Source organism: Drosophila tropicalis, unplaced genomic scaffold, assembly GCF_018151085.1.
Source record: "Drosophila tropicalis isolate 14030-0801.00 unplaced genomic scaffold, ASM1815108v1 contig_878, whole genome shotgun sequence".
NCBI classification, from domain to species: domain Eukaryota; kingdom Metazoa; phylum Arthropoda; class Insecta; order Diptera; family Drosophilidae; genus Drosophila; species Drosophila tropicalis.
Window position 1 is genome coordinate 15494150 of NW_027173374.1, and position 24349 is coordinate 15518498.

At 38.0% G+C, this 24349-nt stretch overlaps 5 protein-coding genes across 8 annotated transcripts in view; 3 read left to right on the plus strand and 2 right to left on the minus strand.

Moving 5' to 3' along the window:
- The first annotated feature begins 431 nt into the window (after positions 1 to 431).
- LOC137585607 (golgin subfamily A member 7) lies at positions 432 to 2207 on the plus strand. Its single transcript, XM_068301441.1, has 4 exons — positions 432 to 580; positions 929 to 1094; positions 1162 to 1314; positions 1395 to 2207. The coding sequence occupies exons 2-4, from the start codon at positions 936 to 938 to the stop codon at positions 1533 to 1535; spliced, it is 453 nt and encodes a 150-aa protein (XP_068157542.1). The 5' UTR covers positions 432 to 580; positions 929 to 935; the 3' UTR covers positions 1536 to 2207.
- Positions 2208 to 2358: 151 nt separating this feature from the next.
- LOC137585614 (protein new-glue 1) lies at positions 2359 to 3050 on the plus strand. The gene has a single exon (XM_068301450.1). It carries the CDS (start codon positions 2799 to 2801, stop codon positions 3048 to 3050), a length of 252 nt encoding a protein of 83 aa, XP_068157551.1. The 5' UTR covers positions 2359 to 2798.
- Positions 3051 to 4985: 1935 nt separating this feature from the next.
- Pdf (Pigment-dispersing factor) lies at positions 4986 to 5534 on the minus strand. Its single transcript, XM_068301449.1, has one exon. The coding sequence runs from the start codon at positions 5520 to 5522 to the stop codon at positions 5220 to 5222; it is 303 nt and encodes a 100-aa protein (XP_068157550.1). The 5' UTR covers positions 5523 to 5534; the 3' UTR covers positions 4986 to 5219.
- A 726-nt stretch (positions 5535 to 6260) lies between these two features.
- LOC137583932 (protein new-glue 2-like) lies at positions 6261 to 6638 on the plus strand. The gene has a single exon (XM_068299127.1). It carries the CDS (start codon positions 6261 to 6263, stop codon positions 6636 to 6638), a length of 378 nt encoding a protein of 125 aa, XP_068155228.1.
- A 287-nt stretch (positions 6639 to 6925) lies between these two features.
- Positions 6926 to 24349, minus strand: part of Pde6 (phosphodiesterase 6) — a 44716-nt gene continuing 27292 nt past the window's right edge. For 2 of the 4 annotated variants that reach the window (XM_068301387.1, XM_068301386.1), the window contains exons 3-14: positions 20564 to 21798; positions 16381 to 16648; positions 14618 to 14863; positions 14286 to 14551; positions 11952 to 12047; positions 11578 to 11868; positions 11262 to 11505; positions 11107 to 11198; positions 10715 to 11038; positions 9789 to 9942; positions 9568 to 9727; positions 6926 to 9497 (exon numbers count right to left, since the gene is read on the minus strand). In XM_068301387.1, the coding sequence (XP_068157488.1) occupies positions 8885 to 9497; positions 9568 to 9727; positions 9789 to 9942; positions 10715 to 11038; positions 11107 to 11198; positions 11262 to 11505; positions 11578 to 11868; positions 11952 to 12047; positions 14286 to 14551; positions 14618 to 14863; positions 16381 to 16648; positions 20564 to 21274 (3465 nt within the window). In that variant the 5' untranslated portion in view covers positions 21275 to 21798 and the 3' untranslated portion in view covers positions 6926 to 8884. Of the gene's footprint in view, positions 9498 to 9567; positions 9728 to 9788; positions 9943 to 10714; positions 11039 to 11106; positions 11199 to 11261; positions 11506 to 11577; positions 11869 to 11951; positions 12048 to 14285; positions 14552 to 14617; positions 14864 to 16380; positions 16649 to 20563; positions 21799 to 24349 lie in introns of those variants that run through there. The other 2 variants (XM_068301388.1, XM_068301389.1) reach the window with 2 other exon arrangements.

Here is a 24349-nt window from a genome sequence, read left to right on the forward strand (position 1 = left end):
AAATAATATACATTTGAATGTATGTAGGTGTGAGTACAAAAACAAAAGGGCTCAAGCTGTGCAAATATATGTGTTTTCAATGCGAATGTTTTGAAATCTCTACGGCTGAGCGTCAGCAGAAGTAAAGAGAGGATTTAGATGAGGAGCAAGCGTACAAGAGTTATTTTCGAAGTATTTTTAAAATACTTAAAATATTCCTTTTATTCTTGAATTGAAAAAGAAAACTCTTTTCTTTCATTGTTCATTCTGGTTGTTTATATATCCAGAGTACCATTTTTAAATGTGCCCGCCCACCCAAAATGAGCACTTGCTCAGTTTTTACTCAGCCCTTAGCACTTCCGGCTCAGTTTTTAGCCATGGTTGCTGTAAAAGCTCTGTTAGTTTACAGACTCAACAATGAGAAATTATCGATTAGTTTACCTATCGCGGAACTTCCACCTCTAGCAGAATAGAAAAAAAGCAAAACTTTACATTTTTTATTGTTGTTGAAAATCGCTAATTTGAGATAATTAAAGTCACATAATCGGTGTCTTATTTATAGCTAAACGCTATTTAACATATATTGCACTTGGAAAATCAGGTACGAAAGATGTACGGCTTCGCAATTCACCAAAGATACCTGAACACATACTTATGTATGTGCACACTTTTACCAACATATGTTCCCACCACCTCCCATACACCTGTGTACTAATTATATTTACAATATGTATCAATTCAGCTACATATGTTAATAATCTCATAAGCCTGGAATAGAAACATTTATTTCCTAGCTTCGTGCGTGTAGTGTATGAAGGGGACGCATTTCTATACGTGCCCTTATTTAAATTATTGATATAAGTTTCATTGGGTTCCAAATGATAGCACTTAATTACGCCTATCGTTCTCTTCAGCATGAATTTATTAATGCAATGTATACTTATTTTAGAGACAGAATGTCCCAGGGACCAGGCACTCCAGCGGGCGGTAATCCCGGCACACTGCAAGCCTCTGGCGGTGGTGTAATCTTCAATAAAGTGTTCATCCAGAGGGACTATAGCGAAGGTACCTCAGTAAAATTCCACACAAGGCTTCCCACAGAATTGGATGGTATGGTAAGTACACACTCCATGCGTATATATATCGGCCCCCAACTGATTACCCACTCTTGTTATATATCAGATTGAACGACAAGTCTTCGAGGCCACAATCAATAGGCTAAACGAGTTTTATGCCGAAGCGGAGGAAGGATCGTGCGGCACCTATTGTGAAGGCTGTATAGGTTGTATAACAGCATACTTGATCTACATGTGCTCCGAGACACATTATGAAAAGGTTCCTTCGATGATGATAACGACATTTTTAATTAGATATATGAATTTAATCAATTGTTTTCGTTTCTTTGTATATTGCAGACTCTACGTAAGATATCGAAATTCGTTGCTTCCCAAAACGAGCGCATTTACAATCCAAAGGGTCTGCAGTTAATTGATCCAACATTTCGTGGTCTTCGCGTCATAGAGATTACAATATTCGATCGCCCGGGGCGAACGTGACTTCCGCTTTCGCATTCGGCCAATGAGTTTTTCATGTAATACACATCGAGCAGAGTTAGAAATCCGTTTCGAACAGAGTTTAATCAAGCAAAAAGTCAAAGCCATTTTGTGTGTGTCTCCCCTTCCCGAAATCGGTGTCTGTGTGTGGGTGTATGCGTGTGCGTGTGTATGTGGGATCAGCTAAAAAGCTTTATAATCTACAATAATGCGTGAGTATAAGTATGCGTATGTTCAATTTAAATTTGCAACTTACAATTACTTATCTCACTAGCTCGACGCGTGTTTTGGTGGGGCAAGCGACTTAGTCATAAGTATTATATGTGCTGGATAAACCTACATGCATACATACGTATATATACATATATAGCTATATAGTTAATGTATTTAGTCTCCAAATCACACACAGACACACACACACATTAACATAATTACAAGTTATTACAATTACAATTAGCAAAGGCAGGGCTACATACACACATACATGCGAAACCTACATGCAAAGTTATACCAAGTTAGTTAGTAAGTAAATAAGTGAAACTGCATTTTCAGCTTAACCGCATACTGTCATAGATTGATTGTATACACATTTTCATATGTTATTGTTCTCTTTTTATATTACAACTAGATTTGTTTACTTTTTTTTAATGGTCTATTAAAATGTTTTTTGTCTAATTTATACATTTCTAACGCAATCTTTGCGCTTTTCTAGATATATATTTACATACTTACGCTAGCTGACTCGTCTATAAAGCAAAAAAACACATTCATATTCCGAACAATGCCAAATGAACTTAACCTTTAAAACAAAAACAAAAAATCGTAAAAATGATTGTTCGATTTTCAATGAATTAAAAAAACCATATACTATATACATACATATACATAAACGAGCAAAGCAGCCGCAAAAATTTTAAATACATATAAGCAAATAAATTGTCGTCTCTAAAGAAATTATGAACAAAGACGTTTAAAAAAAAAAAAAAAAAAAAAAAACAGCACTAAACAACAGATCTATTTTAATGTATTTGGTTTTTTTCCTTCCCACTCGACTATTAACGCAATTGAAATGTAAATATTTGCTATACCAAAAATATGTTTTGCAAAATGTGTCTACTATGTATGTGCAGATTTTCCAGTGCTTACCCAAGAGTACTTTTGTACTTTTTGCAAAATTCAGAGCGGCATCTTATATAAAAGGAGGCTGAAAATTGATAGAGCAGATCATAACAGATTTAACGCTTTGTATTGCCGTACAATAGAAAAATGAAGCAAGTTACCTATATCGTCGTCGTTGTCCTTCTGGCCACAGTGCTTCTACTTGAGGACACCTCAGCGCAAACAAATTCGACAACAACAAGTTCAAACGCAACAACAACAACTACAACGACAACCACAGAAGCATCAACAACTAGTACAACCACCTTGGCTCCTTCAACATCGCATAGGAAACGTGTCACAATCCGGAATCTTAAATATAAAATCGTTCGCAAGATTAAGGTTAATAAATCTGGTTAAACGACGACACTGGAAAGAATTCCATTTCCAATACGACAATTGAATGTGAATAAAGATTAAAATGTACAAAAATATTTGAGAACTGAAGGCTACTGCGATTTAAATCTATTGACATCCATTTTACAATTCGAACATAATGTTAGTAAATTAAGTTTGTTGCTAGTTAATCCTAAAATCACATAATCCTTGATAGCTCTGCTCCTGACGTAAGTATTGGGTCGTCCTTTACACAGATAATAGCTCTTGGTGTAAGGAGTCGTTTGACATAACTTTCGTTATGATTCTTCAAAGGACTCGCGAAATATTTGCATTTTTTTTCAGATGAAAAAGTCCTTTTATTTCAGCATTCCAAAGGACTTTTCGCGATCTGCTGGTGTCAGTCAATGTATAGCAATAAGAACTACAACTTGGCCAAAGGACATCCTTATTGTCCTCCAACTGACTGAGTTATAAGAGCATTTGTGCTTTTTTTGTGATTGACCATTTTTGCCTACTGTCCATCGCCCAAAAAAGTATGCTACAATTTTCATATTTTGCTGCCCAAATAAGTATGCAACATATTTTGAAAATTTTGAAAGTCAATCCACCTTCTAGGCATTTCTGTTCGCCTGGTATTTCAAATATTCTCCAGTGCGAATTTTGCCGTTTAAAAACTCAACAGAATGGTTAAAATTTATAAAAATTTTTTATCAATCCACCTACTTATATTTCTGGTCGCCTGGGATTCCATGGATAAAAAATTATTAAAATTTCAACAATTCTGCTGAATTTTTAACTGCGAAATTCGTGCTGTAGAATATATGAAATACCAGGCGAACAGAAATATAAGTAGGTGGATTGATAAAAAATTATTAAAAATTTCAACCAACTTTTTGAATTTTTAAACTGCGAAATTCGTACTGGAGAAAATTTGAAATACCAGGCGAACAGAAATGCCTAGAAGGTGGATTGACTTTCAAAGTTTCAAAATGTGTTGCATACTTTTTTGGGCAGCAAAATATGAAAATTGTAGCATACTTTTTTGGGCAGGTGACAAAGAAAACTTTGATTAATATCTCAGCTTCTAGCAGGACTATCGGGATGTCCTTCAAGAGGATGATAGTCCTTAATTAACGGAGTCGTTTCACATAACTTTCGTCCTCATCCTTCAAAGGACTCGCGAGATATTTGCTCTTTTTCTAAGACATAAAAGTCCTTTTTTCACAGCTTCTGGAAGGACTTTTTAGAATCTGCTAAAGCTATTCGAAGCGGGCCATCAAAGACTACAATCGGAGAAAAGGTCATACTGATCGTCCTTAAAATGGCTGAGCTATAAGGACATTTATCATTTTGGCAACAAACCCGCTTACAAAAATTCAAGCAATATTTTTGAAAATTTATTGAAAATCTTTGATTATTAATCGATAGTTCTGATCTTGGGGAGTACAAACCTTGTTCATTTTTTCATCATTAAGCTTTAAAATACGCAAATCCTGCCGCAGGAGGAAAGGACATGGTTTTCCAAGATGTGCTTGATGACTGACATCGACTGGCAATAAAAAAAGTGGGAATCATCTAACATACTGTAGAAGAGTTTATAGTATTGACTTTTCAAAGCACATTCCAGGACCTCATTAAGTCAAAACGACTGCATTCTATTCAAAGGACATTCTGCCTTTTTGGTCATTATAGTGACTTTTTTTCAACTTTGCATGCAAGTTTTTTCAACATCGTTGGCCGTTTAACTCACAAAATCAGACGACACCAAAAAGTATGCCACATATTTCTATAATTTGTACAATTAAGAATTTGAATAAACAACAAGTATCGAAATAAAAAATCACTATGAACTTAATAGTATTAAGTCAATGAAGAAGTAGGAGTGTGATGACACTTATTTGGCTATTCTTTAAGGAAATCCCTTTCCATTAGTTCATATTAAAAGTTTCTCTCTAGTTTTGCTAGAATTGTGTATATTTAACGTGCTATTATGTATAATTTTCTATTTAGTAATACTTATTCATACATACACACACTGGAGTATTTAAATGTATGAGGTCTTTTATCTCTAAAATAGTTCATGTGAATCCATAAAGAATTCGCCTTCTTTTGCCCAAACATAAATATCAACATCGCTTATCTTGTTGTCCAGACCCATCCAAGATTTGACCATTTTTGGGGGTGTTCAGTTTATTTACCAGCATCGTTCATGTTTTTGGGAAGACTTAGAAGGGAATTGATCAGCTCCGAATTGCGTTTCCTCATGCGGACAGGTCCAATCAGTGAGTTGTCCAGGAAATAGGGATACCGACAGAGGCTGGCCAATTGCCCAGATGGATATTGATTGGCATTGTTGTACCAATCCAGAAGATCCCGATTGAAATCCTTTCGTATGTACCGTTCCTCATCGGGCGCAGCCAGAGCTGCACAGCAACACCAATGGCAGCAAATGGCCAAAATAAGCAAAGAGAATATCATGCCGTAGCGAGCCATTCGTCTGAGACTGAGGACTAACTTGTGAATGAGTTGGTCCTAGAAAGTGCACCGATTTTTATAGCCAGGATGCCAGGATATTAGGTAAACGAAGAACTACAGCGGGTGGTCGCTACCACGCAATCCAATCCTATCCAACGCGTCAGCATTGCGTATCAGTTAACAATGTCAACGCCAGGACCAATATGTCAGACGCAGGCAAATAGCAACGCGTAAACTTGTTGTGTCAGTCGGGCAAATATTTACTTATGCAGTGTTTAATGTTTGGCAGTTTGTACTGCAGCAAATGCTGGGGCATACCTATGGAAGCTGTGGAATGGCGACATCCGTTGCGACCTCGGCTGCTTTCGCCTTCGTCATGATTAATTTTGGACTGAGGGTCATAAAAATAAAAACCGTCGCATTTAATATAACAAATTTTTTTATGGCTTTCCCTTTTGAGTTCCCCAGTTGGTTTCTCTATTGTGTGTGTAAACGACAGACTGTGCAAATACTTGTATATATACATAATAGATGTATGTATAGTAATGAACAAAATACTACATATATTTTGTAGCAAAATGCGTATTTTTGGCAATTATAAAATAAATATTGGTTGTGCAAATTAAGCAATTGTTGCCACTTGCTATAAAAGTCTTGAGCTTATGTAGCTAATTATCACAGTCGGAGTTAATCAAGCAGCCCCAACAAGTAATTCATCAACAACTCAACCAACCAAACTACCAAAGAGTAACCATCATGCGATCAGGACAATTGGCATTAGGACTTTTGATTGTGGGAGTTTGCATTTGGATAGCAAATGCTGCTACAGACTCATCCTCATCCACAAGTTCTTCAACGACAACAACGACAACTGATGCTACAACTACCACAACAACAACAACCACAACTGATGCAACAACAACAACAACGACATCATCATCAGCAACATCCAGCACCAAGAAACATAGAAAGAAGATTTACATTTCCAATCTCAAATACACCTCAAAGAGAAAAATTCGCGTCAAAAAGAACTCCACCAGCTCCAAGAGCAGCAGCAGCCGGAGCACACGTCTACGCAATCGTCGTCTTCGGAACCTCCTCAAGAAGAGGGCGGTTAAAGTGAGACGTGGCTAGAGGGACCAAAACAAATGAAATCAATTAACTTGTAGAGCCTTAACTGAAAATCATATCAAATTGAAGTAATAAAGTTCAACAATTTCAAGATAAAATTAAAAGGATATTGCATTCAAAAATACTTGCTTCTAAAAGTTAAAGAAAGTCTAAAATTTAGGTAAGTCTAAGTTTACCAAAAACTTTTGAACCAATTTTGGATAAAAACCGTAAAAAGTTGTGATTTGATTGTAAAACGAATCCTTTTTCTTCTCCTTCTTACAAACTTTTCCAAGATTTAGCTTTTGAAATAGTTTTAAATGGTGTGTTTTATTTTTGATTCAATTGCAAGTCTTACATAGTTTCGCAAATCAATGTGAGTTAAATATTCTTAGAAACAAATCAACAAATAGTTTTCAATATATACATACATAATAAAAATTTACATACAATTAACAAAATGAAATAAGTAATGCAAACTTGTTAATAAAGTTGTCTGGATTGCGATTTCGATTGTTTTTCAAGGAGAGAGCGCGGCATAAGAACTAGGAAAATATGATTTACCTATGAATGTGCGTATGTTTCATTAGTTTAGAGAGGCGTCGACATTTGACAAATTTGATTAGTACACACACAAATGGATGACAAAAGAAATTTATGATCGATAAATTGATTTCATTTTTTGTGTGTAGGTATTATAATTTTTAATTTGCAAGCAATATTTTGTAATTTTTGTATGGTTAGTCAAATATACAAGTTTCATACCATATTATTTGAGTCAAGAGCTTATATAAATGTTTATTTATAAATTACTTTGTACACACACATTTAGTAGGTACATACAATATATAAAGTAAACTAATTCCTTTCTTTTATTTTTTGTTTGTTTGGTTTGCAACAATTAGAAATGTGAGAGATTTCAGTTTTTGATTAGACTAACTATAATATTTTTGAGTGTATTTTTCATTCATTTATTTGAGTTTAAGTTTCAAAAATTGACTGTGGATTATATAGTTAATTTATACAATAAAACGGTTGATTCTTTTGTTCAAAAGTTTTTGTTTATCTCTTTGTATACGTATAAGTTTATATGTATGTATGTATGTATGAAAACAATTAAATTTCTATTTAGCCATCAAATACATCTGGTTTTTGCTGCGTGTGTGTGTGTGCCATTAACATAATGTTGTTGTTTTTCCATTCATATTTAATAATTGTTGTGCTGTGCTCACATTGATTGGTGTTGAGGTGTGTCAAGGAGGGATAATATCATTTTTGTTTGTAATATTGCTATATAGTTCTTTGCTATTTGCTATTTGTATACCTTTTATAATTACTTATCAATATTTAGTTTAGTTTAACACACAGATTCAGAATGTTTCAATCATCTATGTTCGTTTGTTTTCCATCTGTTGTTTTAGTTCAAATTTACACAAAACTCTCGACAAATTCTCCAGGCCATTTGATAGATATATCAGAGGCACAAAAAAAAGTGAGGCGACTAGTTAGTACATACCTGCAAATCGTTTTCCTTTCTGCTTCCAATGCCATTCCTTTGCCTTGGATTAATTACAATTACATAAAAAAATGCATTTCGCATAGCCTCTCTCTTATTTCAGTTGCAATTGAAACGTTTCATCGATTAAATATTTTCGAATGTGTGAAGTTTGAGTTTTTGACTAGCACAGTGTTTGGGATTATTGATTAACTACTACTACATATCATACATATACAATTAGCTACATACACATACATATATTTACTTATTAGTTAGTTAGTTAGTTGGTTTAGTTAGTTAGTTTTGCTAGTACAAACATCTAAAAGCTTACTGAAGGATACAGAGACAGAGAAAGAGAGTATACCAAAAGGTCTTATGCATGGGCTTTTCAACCTTCGGGACCTTAAATAGATCACATATTTTGACATTCACTTATGCTTAATATTGCAGTTGCATTTTGCTTCTGTAGTAATAGTAACTGAGTGAGTGTGTTTGTGGGGTGTGTGTGTGTGTGTGTGTGTGGGGGTGAGTGTGTGTATGCGTGTAGATTCACTATGTTTAAGACATTTACAAACAGGTAGAGCAGCAAAGTTTGTTAATACAATTCAATGTATACGATTTTGTTTTTTTGCTATTTCTGTATTATACTAGCATCCAATTAGAAATCGGTCAACCCCCCTCCGCTCTTCTCAGTCTCAGTGCTGGCAGCTGCAGCAGCATTAGTCGTACTGGGAGTGGAGGGGGTCATTAAATTCTAATTGGATGGCTTTCGTCATAAGAGGGCGCACAGCTTGGAGCGCTTCTTGGTCTTGTCGACAACAGTGCCCGCAGATGAGGTGGACGATGAGGCAGACATGCGTCCCACACTGCCACCATGTGGCTGCGATGGACTAGTCGGACTCTTGTCATCCATATCCTCGCTCACATGCGACTCGAGCAACTTCAGTGAGGTCTTTGGCTTGGAGCCGTCCATGCTGTTGTACAGCGTTTTCGATAGTTTCGAGCGCACCGCCTTGCCCAGGGCGCCGGTTTTCTTCATACTGAGTCGGGAGCCGCTGCGATGATGTTCGGGCGTGGTGTGGGCATCTGTTTCCTGGGATTGCTGATTGCAGTTTAGAGTTTGCACCGTGAACTCAATGTCCTTGATGTCCTCGTCGGCACAGCCGGCAAATTCCTCCACGGGCTTGTCAATGGTGTCATGATCGATCCAGGTTAGGCCCATTTCTACTTTTTCGGCCAGATCTTGCCAATTGCGTCGATTCTCCAATGTACCCTCGTACAGCGGCGTTATCCAGGGGAAAGTATCGCAGAGCACACGATACAGGGGCAAACAGATGACATCAATGAAGCCCACTTGCATTTTGGGTAACTCATCCTTACGTTCTCTAGAAAAATCCAAATAATTAGAATTAATGAGAAACTTCTTTCGCGTTGAGGGGGTATCTCCTTGCTAACCTATCCATCATTGCCACTGGTTGAGTATTTAGTTGTAGCTTCTCAAGATCACCCTGATCGAAGAATTCATCTGCCACCAGTTTGGCCACACGATGCTGCACTTCCCAAGGCTTGGCGATGGCACTCACATCGCAGGCAGTCATCATCATGCCACAGAGCACTGAAAATGTTGGAGAACATAAAATTAGCCAGTCCCATATACATATCACTTGCTCACTTACAATCCTTCTTCTCCTCGCCTTGCCAATCGAATTCACCGTTCTCGACCAGTTCCAAAAAGGCATTACGCTTCTTAAAATACATGGCCAAATCGGTTGAGAGTATGGCACTTTCCACAGTCTTCATTACGGAGCGATAATCTTCTGGTGAGAGGGCCTACATATACATATGGTGCAAAAAAATTAATTATAATTAAGTTCTCTCTCTCTCTCTCTGTGTATGTTTCTAACTCCCATTTCAATATTTTTCTGTTTTGTTTTGGCAAACTACAAATGAATGTCAATAAATCGCATTGTCTACATCTGTTTTGCGGAACCGAATATTTGCAGACTTTGTTGATCACATATTCGAAAGTTCTTTGTATCATTTAGCGATTCACCTTCCTTTTGACGTTTTGGCATGGGTTGGCAAGGTTAGTCTAACTATCTTCGAGTTGTATAAAAGGCCCAGCGCGAAAGCGTTCATCATATCAGTTGTCAATTGAATCAATTCAACAACAATCAAGATGAAAGTATCAATCATTCTAGCTACTTTGGCTGTCCTTATCGCTGTGTCCTATGTCCATGGACAAGACAACACAACAACTACAACGGAAGCTACTACAACTACTACCACGGAAGCGACATCCTCATCGGCATCATCGTCTTTGGCAACGGGCGGCAAAAGGAAGAAAGTCTATGTAAGCAATTTGACGTACACAGCCAGACGTACGATTAGGGTAGGATCAACAACCACCTCCAGCACAAGATCGACAAGGACTCGCAATGGTCGCTATCGTGCACGCAATGGACGCCGGGTGAATGCTCGTCGCACTGGTCGTAGTGGCCGCAGGAATAACCGAAATGTGCGTGTTGTTCGCGGTTAAGTCTCGAACACACTCGTTAAATGTACTTACGATATGGTTTAAATAAAATTATACTAAACTCACCTGAAATATGTTATTGCCCTCGGAATTGAGTATCATAACACATTGATCGAAATGATGATGCTCCATGGTGCTGGTCGTATACAAAATGGCCAAGGGGGATTCGGTTTTGGTTTGGAATGCATTGTTAGTGCCACGATGATCAAGATCGTGACACAGGCATGCCACCAATAGACCCAAAATTTCTAAATCTGTCATGAAACGTTCCATTTTCCCTGTCTTTAGCATGGCAAACATTGTCTGGGCCACATTGAGGGCATGCCGCCAGTTGTGATATTTAACTGGGCGATAATTCTTGCGCACACTCAAGACCCAGCGGCAGAGAACCTAATAAAAAAACAAATGCAATTGGAATTATCATTGACAGAGTCTTCTCGAATTCTCATTGAACTTACATCGTAGGGTATCTGAAATTGTGATACCAAATTGCATTGCATGAACATTCGCAATACCGCACGACAAGTATCATCATCAACTAGATCAAAATCTAGACAGAAAAAACAAATCAAGTTGGTTGGGAAATTGAGGGACATTTTGTGACTGCTTTTACCTGTAAAGGTGAAACTATAGAGATTATATGACTCCGCTTCAGCGACTACATCCTGTGTAAGCTTCTCGGTCTGATCCTGATTCGCTGTGGCGTGATAACTCAAACATTCTAGGGCCACCTTCTGTTTGGCCATCAGTTTGCAGGCATTCTCATACATTTGGGTATTGTGTATGCCCAGACCGCAGAATATGGCAAAAGCCTCAAAAATCGAGGCATCCGATTCGGTAAATGGAACTCCATTTGCCTTAACAGAATGAGGATTATGATATTTATTAATGTTTACAATTAATATTAATCGTTAATTAGTTGCACGCACCTTGTTAATTAATTGAGCCACACCAATCACGGTTTTCTGGGCATTCACAATGGGCATACAGAGTATTGCTTGGGTGCTATCGATCTCGCTCTCGGTACGTATCTGATGATTGTGCTCCCTCACCCACTCATTGACATCGCATATGTTCACTGTCTGGCCGGTGGTGGCCACAAATTGGGCTATCTGGGCCAGGGTGGAGTGGCTTAGTTCACTAATCGAAGGTCGCGAAACATTGGCCGCCTGATATTCACCGCCCAGCTCAAACAGGACGGTGAAGCGATTGCGAAGTTTCTGCCCAGGAAAAATAGTGAGAGATTGTGGAAATTGGTTTGGTTCTTTGTGCCAAGTAAACATTTTCAATGTTGCCATTTTACCTTTACCTTCTCCTCAAAACTGTCAGCACTTTTGATGGCACGAGATGGCCGCTGCTCTAGTTGATTGGGCTTCTCGATTATCTTCTCTAAATGGCTCTGTAAAGTAGTGAATAAAAAAGGGCCAAACAAAGTGAGTGAGTAAGTAGATGGCAAAGTACATTAAGTGGCAGCCACTACTAATGGTGGCTACCCTCCCCTTCCGTTCAACTTGTTGATAAATTGCATCTCACTCAACGACAAGGCAAGGCAAGGACTCTGGACACTGGCCTCGGAGCATAATTAAGCTGACATGTTGCACATGACAGGCAATGTTGGGGAAAAGTTTTCACCACGGTCGCTTGGTCCCCTTGGGCCGGACACTCTGGTCTATATAGCCAACTAAATGTACATTGTTCCATTTGCATTAATTGTTAATTTATACATTTAAGGTTGTAAACAAGAACATTTCATTCTTACGATATGCAGCAATCAGCAATTTCCTTTTTTTTTGTCGATCCATTCGATCCATTGTACTTGATATTATTTACTCTCGATTGTAAGAGTAAACAATAATTGCCATAAAATTGCATACAGATTAAAGGCAAGTGGCGGGCAGAAGGGGGAGGGCAGGTTGCCATAATTTATTTATATTGCCTTTGGCTGATTGAGTGATGGTAATAAATTACACCACATAACTGACTGACTGATTGACAGTTGTCTTTGTTCTTGTTGTTTTTTGTTTTCTCCCTGCCATGTTATCTGCATAGCATAATGAGCCATTGATTTGGCCATCGGCAATGGCTCAATAATAATATGCATTTAATTCAGCAGGGAAAACATTTGTGCTCTTTATTTTATGCAAAATGCTTAATTAATTCGGAAAACAACATTTTGTATCTATTAATGCATATTTCAAGCCAACACATTGTGTCATTAGCCACATAAACATATAAAATAGCAAAATTCACAAAACTGCATTGAATTTTTGTAGCTAATTCGTTTTAAAGGAAAATATTGATAGTTTTTGTTTGGCTTCAGAGCAAATTAATGATGACAAAATATTCTTTGCCAAATGAGTCTCATTAACATTTTGGTATAATGACAAATACTTTGATGAGCAGTGATCAGTTAGTCAGGATAAGTCCATTATTATTTTTCAGTGGATCATTTAGCTAAACGATGCCAAATATGGAGACTAAACGGCATATCCTTGTAAGCTTTAATTGACTCCGGCCATGGGCATAAGTAAATATTATAAATAAATTTAATTAAAGCATTTTTCTGTTTAATTTGGCAAACGTAATTAAAGGATTTTCACACAATGAAATCCATTGTATATACAATTGTTTTCCCTTTTTTTATTTTGCTTATTGCCAGCTTTTAATTTTTGCCCGAATTATGCATATAAAAATATAATATTTACATATACATATGTATGTACTCAATGCCGCTAATCCTGTATTTCATTTAGTCAGCTAATTAATTCAGACACCAAATTATGAGAGACAGACAATCGAGATGACATTCTGTTGTAGGCCAGAGGCGAAAACTCTGTGGAAATTGCTTTGGCTTTGAGATAATTTCTTTCATTTTCATGCTGTCACAATTCCGCATAATGTCAGTCCATCCCTCTTTCTCCGCCTGCTTCATCTTTTTGGTGTCCTGTCGTTGGGGCCCAAGTCATTCCCATTCTGCTCGTATCTATCATATAATGTAAATTGCACATTTTAATTTCCTTGGGGTGCGCGCCACCAAAAACGTGGCAAAAAGTTGACAAACACGCACAAAATGGCCGACGCTCTGGCGTTTAAACAATTTTAATGAAACTGACACAGCGGACACAACAGTCACGGCAAAAAGTAACCGCAACCGCTCCTAGTGGGCGTCAATTTAACATATTACCTACATACATACAATTCGCATGCATAGTTTGTATCTACTTTGGACGATTTCCATGGATGTGGTAGCAAAAAGGGGTTTCATATTGTCAAGCTTTCTGTTTATCTGCTTAACTGGCAATTATCTTATCTTGGGAGCAATTATATTTAGCCAAATACAGTGCGTATACTCAATTGCTGTCAAATAAGTTGTATAAAGATTTAAGATTCTAATTCTTTTTGTTCGGGTTAGATGCTGTTTAATACATTTCTGTGATTGTTATGAGCAACGTCCATGGCCTGTATAAATAATATGTTGTCACAAAATAAAGCGAAATTTATTTGGTTCATTGGGCTTTTAGTGTGATGCCTTCTGGTAAATGGTCAGTGAAATGGCATTAAATTGATTTCGAATTGTAGAATTGGCCACTTCCAATTGTCACTTGTTGGGCGTTAAGTGTTTTTCTTCTGAACTTACCGCTTCACAGCAATCCAAATCGACTAGAAACACGGAGCATCGTTCACATTTGAGTAGTTCGCGTGCCTCAGTCATAATTTTGGTCACCAGACACTCGAGATTGTTTTGCTCCTCGAAGATGCTGCGTGCCAAATTCAATAGGATCTGATTGCGTCTATATTCCTGGACGGACATTTCGAATAGTTGCGCATTCTGTATGCCGATGCCGCAGAAAGTCAAATAGCGTCGAAAGATTTCCACATCGTGCTCATCGAACTCCATGCAGCCTGCATGAGATGATGATGGACAACAATGTCTCATAAATGAGGCAAGGATGCATGGAGGATACTCACCATTCGTTTTATTGATGATTTGAGCCACGCCTATGATATCGCCTTCGTAATTGCATATGGGCATACAAAGTATGGCATTCGTTTTGTAGCCGGTCTTTAGATCGATTTCGCAATTGAAGCGTGCATCCTTGTACGCCTCCTTGATGTTAATCATTTGCTTTGTCTGGGCCACCATGCCGGCAATGCCAATGCCAAAAGGAATGATTATCTCCTCGGCACTGGCTCGCGTCACAGCATCCTTGAGGGCTACATATAACGGTATATCGTGTGTATCGGTAATGCATTGAAATAAATAAATATAATATTTAATTTATAGCCAAAATATTCACTCTGCCATGCACAAAGATACTGAGCAAGATACACAAACACGCACGATGCGAGGGCAAAAAGTCAAATATGAATTTGCCTGAGTTCGCTCACGCCCAATCATAATCTCAGTTCCACACGGTGGCTTTACTTTGAGGTATACGTATGTGTGTGTTTGTGTGGGCGGTTTGGTGTGTGTGTGTGTGACAATCTTATAGAGCATGCTCTGCTTCATTTTGGGCTCCATTTCTAATCTTTTTTACATTTTCATTCTAAATTATGTAGCGGAAGCAGCAGCGGCTTTTATTCACGATTCTATGGCCAGATTCATTACAAATGTATCCATGTATGTATGTGTGTGTGTTTGTGAATGTGTGTGCGGGTGTGTAAGCACGTTTTTGGTCTGCATCTATTTCTTATTTTGATAGCGACCTTTTGAGTTTTATGCCCCTGGTTTGGCAAAAAAAAGTTTTAATGCCCGCTTCCGCTCTGGCTTAATTTTGCTAATGCTTTTGCCCTCCCTTCACACATCTCTCCTTAGCCAAATGTTCCCTGCCCCTCCATAAATGGAATAAAAAGTAAACGAAATATTTCATTTGGTGCCCTCGCTAATGAGTGCCAATTTGTACTCCGGCCAATGGGTTAAATTTGAATACATATACCCCCCAAAGGCCTTTGGGTTAAACTTTATCCCTCTAAAGCGGAGACAGGTTCTCGATCATTCTCACTTTTCCACTCTTCCCCATTAAAGTCTGTAATCCCTTGTAGAGAAAAACTTGTTTTAGAAATCTTTTAGGAACCTCTTTTGTTGCAAATTTCTATGCCAAGGTATTACTGGGTATCTAAACGTCGTAGCTGGATTTTTTTTAATAATTTTGGCTCACACTTCGTTGGCACTTTAAGCATAAAGAATGAGTTTTAGCAAGTTTGGGCAAGTTTAAGAACAGAGACTTGAACCGGAAACTACTGGCAAAATTCAATTAGCCAATAACATAAATAAATTGAACCCTTTTTCGAATGAAAACCCACTTTGAAAATTGTAAATTGGGCCAACAATTGTAATTAGATAAGCAACTATTTGTGTGAGTTTCTGTCTCTTTTGAACATCTGCTGTGGTTTCTGTGCCAGTCTCCTTGCTTGTTCTATGTAAATGTTGCCACAGACCCATACCCTCACCCCTACACGTACACGTACTCGTATTCGATTGTGCCTGCCCATATTCAATCATTCAATATTGTTGCCATCAGCTTTCATTTCGATTTCATTGTGTTGTTCTGTGGTCCTAGTTCACTTTGTGCATTGTTCATCTTAATTAAAGCTGAACACAGAGAGTAGGCAGAGAGAAGGAGAGAGGGAGCTAGAGTTTCCCATGGCAAATAGTTTGGAAAACGAAAAAGGTTTTCATTTGCTACGTCCTTGTATTTTTGCCTTTTTTGTCTTGTGTTGTGGAGACTCACCTGTCTTTTGTGTTACATCGAAGAGTTTGGCCACCAGGTACTTGTTGTTGGTCGTACCCTTCGCAAGGAACAGAGAACCACGATCCGCATGGGTGAGCAGACCAACATTGACCAATATCTTATGACAGAGCACATCAATGTCCAGCTCATTGGCCACATCGCGTATCAGTTCCATGAACAGTTCACCCTCGTCCAGGTCCATCAAGTGTCGCCGACATTCGGGCAGCGATGAGGCCGATGAATTCGAGAGGCTGCGACCCGGTGATTTCTGTGTGCGAGAAATTGGAGAATTGGAGGGGGGTGGCAACAACAGTAAATGTTAATGAAAGGCTTAGTGGAGGGCACAAATTTGATGGTAGATATGTAATTGAATTCTCTCGCAAAGACCGGCCAGTTAATTAGCTCTTATACAAATGACTTTATTATTTAATTGGCTTTATTACCGGACACAAGCCTCACATTTCTTAAGCCCATTAAAATTAAATATTTAAATATTAAATTTTTACCCCAATCACCCTTTGATTCCCTCGATCCCACCCCTAGCTCATGCTCTTGTTTCGATATTGTATTTGTGACATATATGTATGTATTTAACCTTGCTTCTATTGGAAATTAACCTGCTTCAGTTGAAATGGCTGACTATTAACTCCTTTTTCGACTGTTCGACACACGCACACACACACACACACAAGCCGCTGGGGCCGTTCTATGTGGTAATTGAATACAGAAAGGGACGAAAGTCCTGCGTGCCGAAAGTCAATTAACTGTTCTGAAAATGTTGCGTGCTGCAAGCCTATCCTATAGAAAATACTTCGCTTTACCAACCAACCAACGAACCAACCAACCAAATTAAGGTAATTTGTTGTTTAGTTTAGTACAATTCGGCTCTCTCTCTCCCTCTGCTTCACCACTCTCCCTCTGGTTGGAATTATCGATAATAATGCATTTAAAAATAAATAAACTTGAATTTTTTGTTATATTACCATTTGCCGATGAATTGGTGTTTAACTAAAATTTAATTATTCGACTAAAAACACGTGCGATTGAAACTTTAAAGTGATAACATTGAAAATTGTCATTCGTTTTTGTTTAAACAAGTGTCAAGCGTTTGGAGTGGTTCCAAACGGTTCGAACGAGGCAGCCGCCAGGCTGGCAATTGGCCCTGTTGTCGTCTGTTTTCTTAAATGAGTTGAACGAATCCATAGAGGCCTCGTTAGAGCAACATTAGAAACATAATTAAACACAATTTATGACGTCAGACATAATCTCAATTAAATTAAGCTCCCAAAAGTTAGCAAACTAAGAAAATCAATGGCCAAGAGACACAGATGATAGGCTTATTATTTTGTGGCAATAGAAACTTAATTCATATAACTTGAAATTTATGCATTTTGTCCTTAATAAATCTAAAGTTATTTTTACTTGTTGTTTCTTTTGCCTTAGCTAATTGGGCTTAAAGAATCCTTATAAATATTAAAAGCTGCACAGAACTGAATCTAATACACTTTATTACTATTTTCGTTGAATTTTTTAAAAATTAAACTAAAAAGTTTACCTTTTGTAGTAATTAAACTAAAACTTCTTTCTTGAGTTTCGAAAACGACAATCACGTCTTTAAACTTCCTCTTGTGCTTCACTTTTTTTTTTAAAAAGTTTTGCAAATTCTATTTGATTTCATTTTATATTTTCTTTTTGTTGCTGTTGTCTTTTTATTCTTGTGGTAAATTAAATGAAATTCACTTTATTTAGAGGAGAGAAGAGCCAAACTCAAGTCTATCAGTATGACAACAAGGGAAATGAAATTGCAGGTGTGCACTGCAGTTACAGTATTTTGTATTGCGTAACATGCACTTAAATAAATTGACAATATCGACTTAAGGTAGACAAGTGGAAGCACCTCTAAAGAGAATAATAGGTAAGACAACCCAGCGTGATGGAGAGGGGCGTATGAAAGTACGGGAAACAAACATACACACATATACTAGGCAAGCTTTGACAGACATTGTATGGATTTCAGGCATTGTATTGTGACAGTTGCACACTTGGCAGTTAACCCTGACATAGCCTACTTTTTTGTTCACCTTTCACTGATGCAGACACACACACACACACATAGAGGGGAAACCGTTTATCCTAGGCTAGTCCTTTGTTATGCAAGAATCTGTAAATGTGCAAATTTACTGCTAGAATCTAGTGAAATGCGAACGGGGAATTATTCAAGCCAAATATTGCGCATACGACATGTAGTTCAGTCCAAAGGACACAAAAATCATTGTTACTACCAATGACTTGCCTTTTAGAATGAACATACCTTTTCTTTTTGTTGCTCTCTTCAGTTAACAAGCAGGTCAACTGCTTGAAAAATCGAAGAGAAGTACACCAATTACCAAGGCTCAGTCACAGAGCCGCCACAGACACATAATTTTGTTCGATGTTCCATAAAAAGGAGCATAAAAAAGTAAAAAGTAATAGAGAGAGAGAGAGGGAGACTGAGGAGAAGCGATAATGGGAATAAAAGCAGCACTCAGAAAGTGCAATGCATGAGTGAAATTCAATGGCAATTTCAATGGCAATGAGTGGTTCAAACAAGTTCAAGTGCTTCCAGTTTGAGGACCCACATATTTATATATATAACAAAACAATCAAAATGTCAAAAGTCATGAGTGATTGACTTTAGTAATACTCTCTCTTTCTCTCTCTCTCTTTGAAGCAAATATGAAATTTATACGCCATTTGAGATAATATCCATCTTATGTTTAATCAACTAAATATTAAAATATTCAGCTCCGAAAAGTATGCTATTAAAGAATTTAAAATTATATACACTTTCAATGGCAAATCGCATGTATTTTAATGTAGAGTGAGTGTGAGTGTGTGTGAGTATGCCCACATACATATATCAATAAAAATATCAAATAAAAGTTAATTGAAAAATACCTCACGCCAAACATGGCGCGTAAAAAGGCTTCAGGCCAGGACTTGATGCTGTCAATAACCAAGTAAAAAGCACAAAAAAAAAAGAAATAAAAAATAAGAGAAACAAAATTCGTGAAATAATATTTTTTTTACTTTCTCGACGTCGATTAAAAGTATTTCAACATTGCACACGCTCTTACACTCACAGATACGCAGACATAAATGTGTACACGGCATACATGCGTATGTGGAATTTATTTATTTTTTTTATAATGAATTAAACATAAGGAGAAATCCAACAAATGGAATCTCTTCTGTTTAAGCAAGTCTCTGTTTGTGAGTGTGTGTGTGCATTTCCAATTAGAGCATTTCACACGCAGACAGCGAAAGACGGCGAAACTGGCGAAACAGAGGAGATACTGAAGAAAAAGAATTTGTGAAAATATCAATTTAGTTAACTAATTTGGCTCGGGCAAGAAGAGAGCGCAAAGACAAAGTTAAACAAAAGCGGAAATCCAAAGCGAACTTGGTGCGAAAAGTACAACAAAACAAAGCAAAGCAAACACAAATAGTGGCACAGACACAAAAAGCGACTGAGGCAGAGAGCAAACACACACACAGGGTGCGTATGTGTGTGTGTGTGTGTGTGTGTGTGTGTGTGTGTGTGTGGGAGAGAAAGAGAGACAGAGAAATGCAATTGGCATTGCCACTCAACTCTGCATTTGCCAAGCCGAGTTGTCGTTGCCACTGCCATTGCAGTTGCTTACTTTTGTTAGCCAAGTTAACAAACAAAACGAAAGAGAGTAACTGCTGCGGGAAAATGTGAAAATGGGAAATGGCAAATGGCGGGTGGCCAACTGCCAAGTCTGATATCTTTGCTACAGATGTAATACTATTTGCTTTGCCCACGAAAACTAATTTGCAGTAGAACAAGTGTTGAAACAAAAACTTTTATACCAATTTTTTCGACAGTGAATTTAATGAGGAAAAATGAAAGAAAGAAAGCAAGACAATCTTGCTTAAGCACTAAGCTGACAGATTGTGCAAGGTAAGTTGATAGTTTTTGTTTAGATTACCAATTAGTACCATTCGTAGCTATAGATCTAAATCTATTAACTAAATTTAGTTATGATTCTAATTTATGCTACCTATTGATTATATGCTTTCTTTATTATTTAAATATTTTGCAAAATGAAATCACTAAAGAATAACGGACCCACCCTTCTATAAAATGTTTAGAGAACCTCTTTTTAAAGCCAACACTTACCTGCTGCACAGTGGGTGAGGAGGCCATCCATTGTTGAAATAAATCTGAAGTAACCGACGGTCGTTTGGGTGGCTTACGACTCTCGATGAACTCATGCAGTCGACTCAAAGCCTCGGGAGGCGCACGTTCAGTTAGCCACTTCTCAAATGCTTCAGGTTTCTCTTCAAATAGACGGGCCACCTCATCCACATCCTGCTGGCTGGCCACCACTGTCGATTTGTTGGCTTTGGCATGTGGCTGGCTCTGACTCTGAATCAGCGTCTGAGTGCTGATACTGTTGCTGCTGCTGCTGGCAGGTGCAGCTGAGGCACTGCCCCCATCTGGCAAGGATTTTGGCTTAGTTTCGGTAGCGGGTGAGGATGTAGATGTGGATCCCAGAACATTTTCAACTCTTGCCAGCTTGACCTGGTTGCTTGTGCTGGCTTCTGTTGTTGCTGCTGCTGTTACTGTTACTGTTGTTGTTGCTCCTGTCGTTGTTATTGTATCCGCTGCTGCTGCTGTTTGTGTTTCTGTTGTCGTTGCTATAGCCGACTTTTTGGCGCCATTGGTCAGCGGTTCAACTGATGTGGGTGACATTGTGGCTGTCGGTGGCTCGGCTGTGGCGCCGCCGGCTGCCGCTGACACATCTGTCATGTTGCTGCTGCTGCTCAAAGTCTGTCTGCGGCTGTTGCTCTTGGTGTTATTGCTGCTGCTACTATTGAGCTCGTGCATGAAATCATTGCGGCAAATGGCCCAGGCGTCGCCTCGTTAGCCTCGTTAACCCACCTGATATAGGGAGAAGGGGGCCTTGAGTAGCAAAGGTTTTCCTGCTGTGCTCGCTGATTAAGTCACGTACACGCCCACTTATGTGCGTCTAAGACATGGATTTGCTATATCCCGGGCAACCTGTTGCTCCCCTCTCCAATCTCGACTCTCTCTCTCTCTCTCTCTCTCCCTCTGAGAGGCGTCTCCGCGGGCTTAAGTATTAATGGACATCAACTACTGATACAGGGGCCGATTTAGTAGCACCTGCTGGTAGGTCCATTGCCTGGTTCAGCCTACAGATGCTTAATGTTTCTTTCTCTTCTTACTTCAAGCACGTTTGCTTCAGTTTTAGACCTCTGTCTACTTGTATTTCGATTGCTTCATGTGTCTCTTGTGTCTCTTTTTGCTCCGTCTCTTTCTAATCCTTGACAGCCATTTAACAGTTCATTTCTATGTTTGATTTCTTTAGCCTCCAGTGCCGTCTTTCTGTCCTGTGGAAAGTGAAAGTAAGCAGAAAGCATGGAGAATCAAGTTAGTATTTGATGGCGGATTAGTTGCTAGTCAAATGGAAACAAATGGAAAGTTTAGACGCAACTTTGACCAGGGTCACTTAAGTTTAATGGTGGCGGGGAACACTTGAGATAAGATGGGCGTGGTCTTAACCAAGCCATTAACTTTATAGCTAAAAGCTAAAAGTTTTGTGCTCTCAACCTTTGCTTGAGTTTCTTAAAGTTCAAAATAAATAAATGCCAAATAAATTTTCTCGGTCTTTTCGTATCACATTTTACAGATACATATATTTATTCCCTCAAAAATTCAAATCTCAGTTTTAAAATGGGCTAGCAAGTGATTACCTTTAGAGGTTTATCTTCCAATCTGAGCCATTATTTACACACCCCACACACATAAAATTGGAATTTCCCCAATGCATAAAGAAATTTATCAAATAGAATTTATTTTGTGGCCAATAAATTTTTCGCATGCGAAATTCTTAAAAATATATTTAAACGTTCCACAATTGTCTGTGGGCGAGTTGAAAAACATAAATCTGTATGTGCTCCACGGCAATACCATGGCAAACAGGCAATTTCAGTGGACGTCAAATGCAAATGCCATGGCACAACCACCGAACCACCCAGGGACCACCATCACTATCACCACCCTCTACCAACTTGAATGCCTGCACTCACATTTCTGACACAAAAGGAATATCAGAATAGTAGTGCCTCAACCAGAGAGCGAAAGAGCAAAAACTGAAGATGCCATGGATAAATGCAAAAGTTGCCATTTAAAAACATTTGCACTAAAGTGACTCTCGGCATTTGCATGCCAAAAAAAAGGAAAAGATAAACGAAAAGGAGAAACATACACAAACACCTTTGGCATTTGCCATGTGGTGGGGATGCTGCAGGATACAGCCGTTGGCTTTGCCTCTGACTATGACTTTAGCCTGAATGTTAAAGTCAGCTATCGCTCTCTATGATCTCCCTCTGTCTCTCTCTCTCTCTGTCTCTACTCTACTTCTTATAGTCAGTAACTAGCATCACCTTCATTTTCATAAACCAACATCAAAGTGTGTCAACACTTGAAAGTGATTGTTTGGCCAAGTTTTGGGTCTTTGTTGACCAGACCAAGAATTACTTTGCATGTAAGTTGCATTCAAGTCCTCCTTTGCCATAAACAATGGCATTTTGAATAATAGTACACATTCACACACACACACACACGCACAAGAAAGCAAGAGCAACGACAAAACAAAAACAACGAAAGCCATGGACTTTATAACGCACTCGTTTGCAATTTCAAATTGGGCTATAAATTTTTAAACTCCTCTTTTGTGAGAGAAACAGAGTGCGTATGAAATTGCTTTGTTCGACTTCGGCTTATTGTGGGTGTCACCCTTCTCCCCCCTTTTTTCTCGTGTAGTTCCATCCCCAGTTGTGAATTTAATGTCAACACTAAAGATTAAGAATTTAATGCATTCATTGGTTAACAAATTTATTTTATAGCTCTCATTGACATTGCTTAGCCCGCGGTTGTCGAGCAAGCTTTACCATAAATTCAAAATTAACAACCCGAAACTTTGAATCTTTTAAGTCTCTCTTTGTTTTTAAAATCAAGTTCAATCAACTTTTCCTTTCATAAATTTACTGTTCTTACATTGCAAATTAATTTACTCGAATGATACTAAAAATCTTATTTACAGAGTCAGGATATCAAAAAAGAAATTAAAAATGCTTAATGTCAATTTCAAGTATTTCGAATTATTCGTTTTTGAGTAAGAAGTTAAAGATAAGGACGGAATGGTTAGCAGGTCTTCCTGACCAGGTCAAACATATTCAAATAAATATTCAGAAATTTAAGCATACGTCGAATCTTAAATATTTAACTTTCACTTTCGGTAGTTTGTCACAAATTTGATCAATAATAATGCCAAGAGGAACATGAAAAATTGTCGTTTTATTCAATTGAGTTCGACTGTCATTTTCATTTGAACATTTGAAAGAAATGGGAATATATTTTATGGCAAGTTCTTGACACACGAAAACTCAACAAGCGATGCATATTTATATTCATAAAAAAGTTGAAGACTTCTTTCTGTTGAATGTTTGTTGTAAGAAGATTGTCATAGTTTCCAGAACTCAGGTTGCAAATTTGCAAAACGATTTATTCATCTTGGCCAAGTTTGTTGTTCGTTTTGGTTTGGGTATTTACTTATATACACATATGTGAATGCATATTTTTTTTCGGCTTTCAACTAAATGCCATTTACAAGGTCTTGCATCTGTTATGCAACAAGTATTGTCTAAGGAAATGTCGTACATGAGAGCGGTGCAGGGGAAGGTTGTGAAAATTGCAATGGGGAAATGTAAAATTAGAATTACCGCAGCATCTAACAGATGCACACTCACACACTCGGAGAAAGGGTAAAGTCAGCTAGGTAGTGGGTTTAGTGGGGAATTGTGGCATGTCAACACCACACACAAACATACATTATGTAGGACAAGCCAAACATTTCGTACCCCTCGTTCTGTGATCTGA

What these genes read in the sequence shown, in the direction of transcription:
- LOC137585607 (XM_068301441.1), top strand. Translation starts at nt 936, where the DNA reads ATGTCCCAGGGACCAGGCACTCCAGCGGGCGGTAATCCCGGCACACTG. An exon ending in CCACAGAATTGGATGGTATG is followed by an intron (nt 1,095 to 1,161) that starts GTAAGTACACAC and finishes GTTATATATCAG; the next exon opens with ATTGAACGACAAGTCTTCGA. An exon ending in CCGAGACACATTATGAAAAG is followed by an intron (nt 1,315 to 1,394) that starts GTTCCTTCGATG and finishes TGTATATTGCAG; the next exon opens with ACTCTACGTAAGATATCGAA.
- LOC137585614 (XM_068301450.1), top strand. Translation starts at nt 2,799, where the DNA reads ATGAAGCAAGTTACCTATATCGTCGTCGTTGTCCTTCTGGCCACAGTG.
- Pdf (XM_068301449.1), bottom strand. Translation starts at nt 5,522, where the DNA reads ATGGCTCGCTACGGCATGATATTCTCTTTGCTTATTTTGGCCATTTGC.
- LOC137583932 (XM_068299127.1), top strand. Translation starts at nt 6,261, where the DNA reads ATGCGATCAGGACAATTGGCATTAGGACTTTTGATTGTGGGAGTTTGC.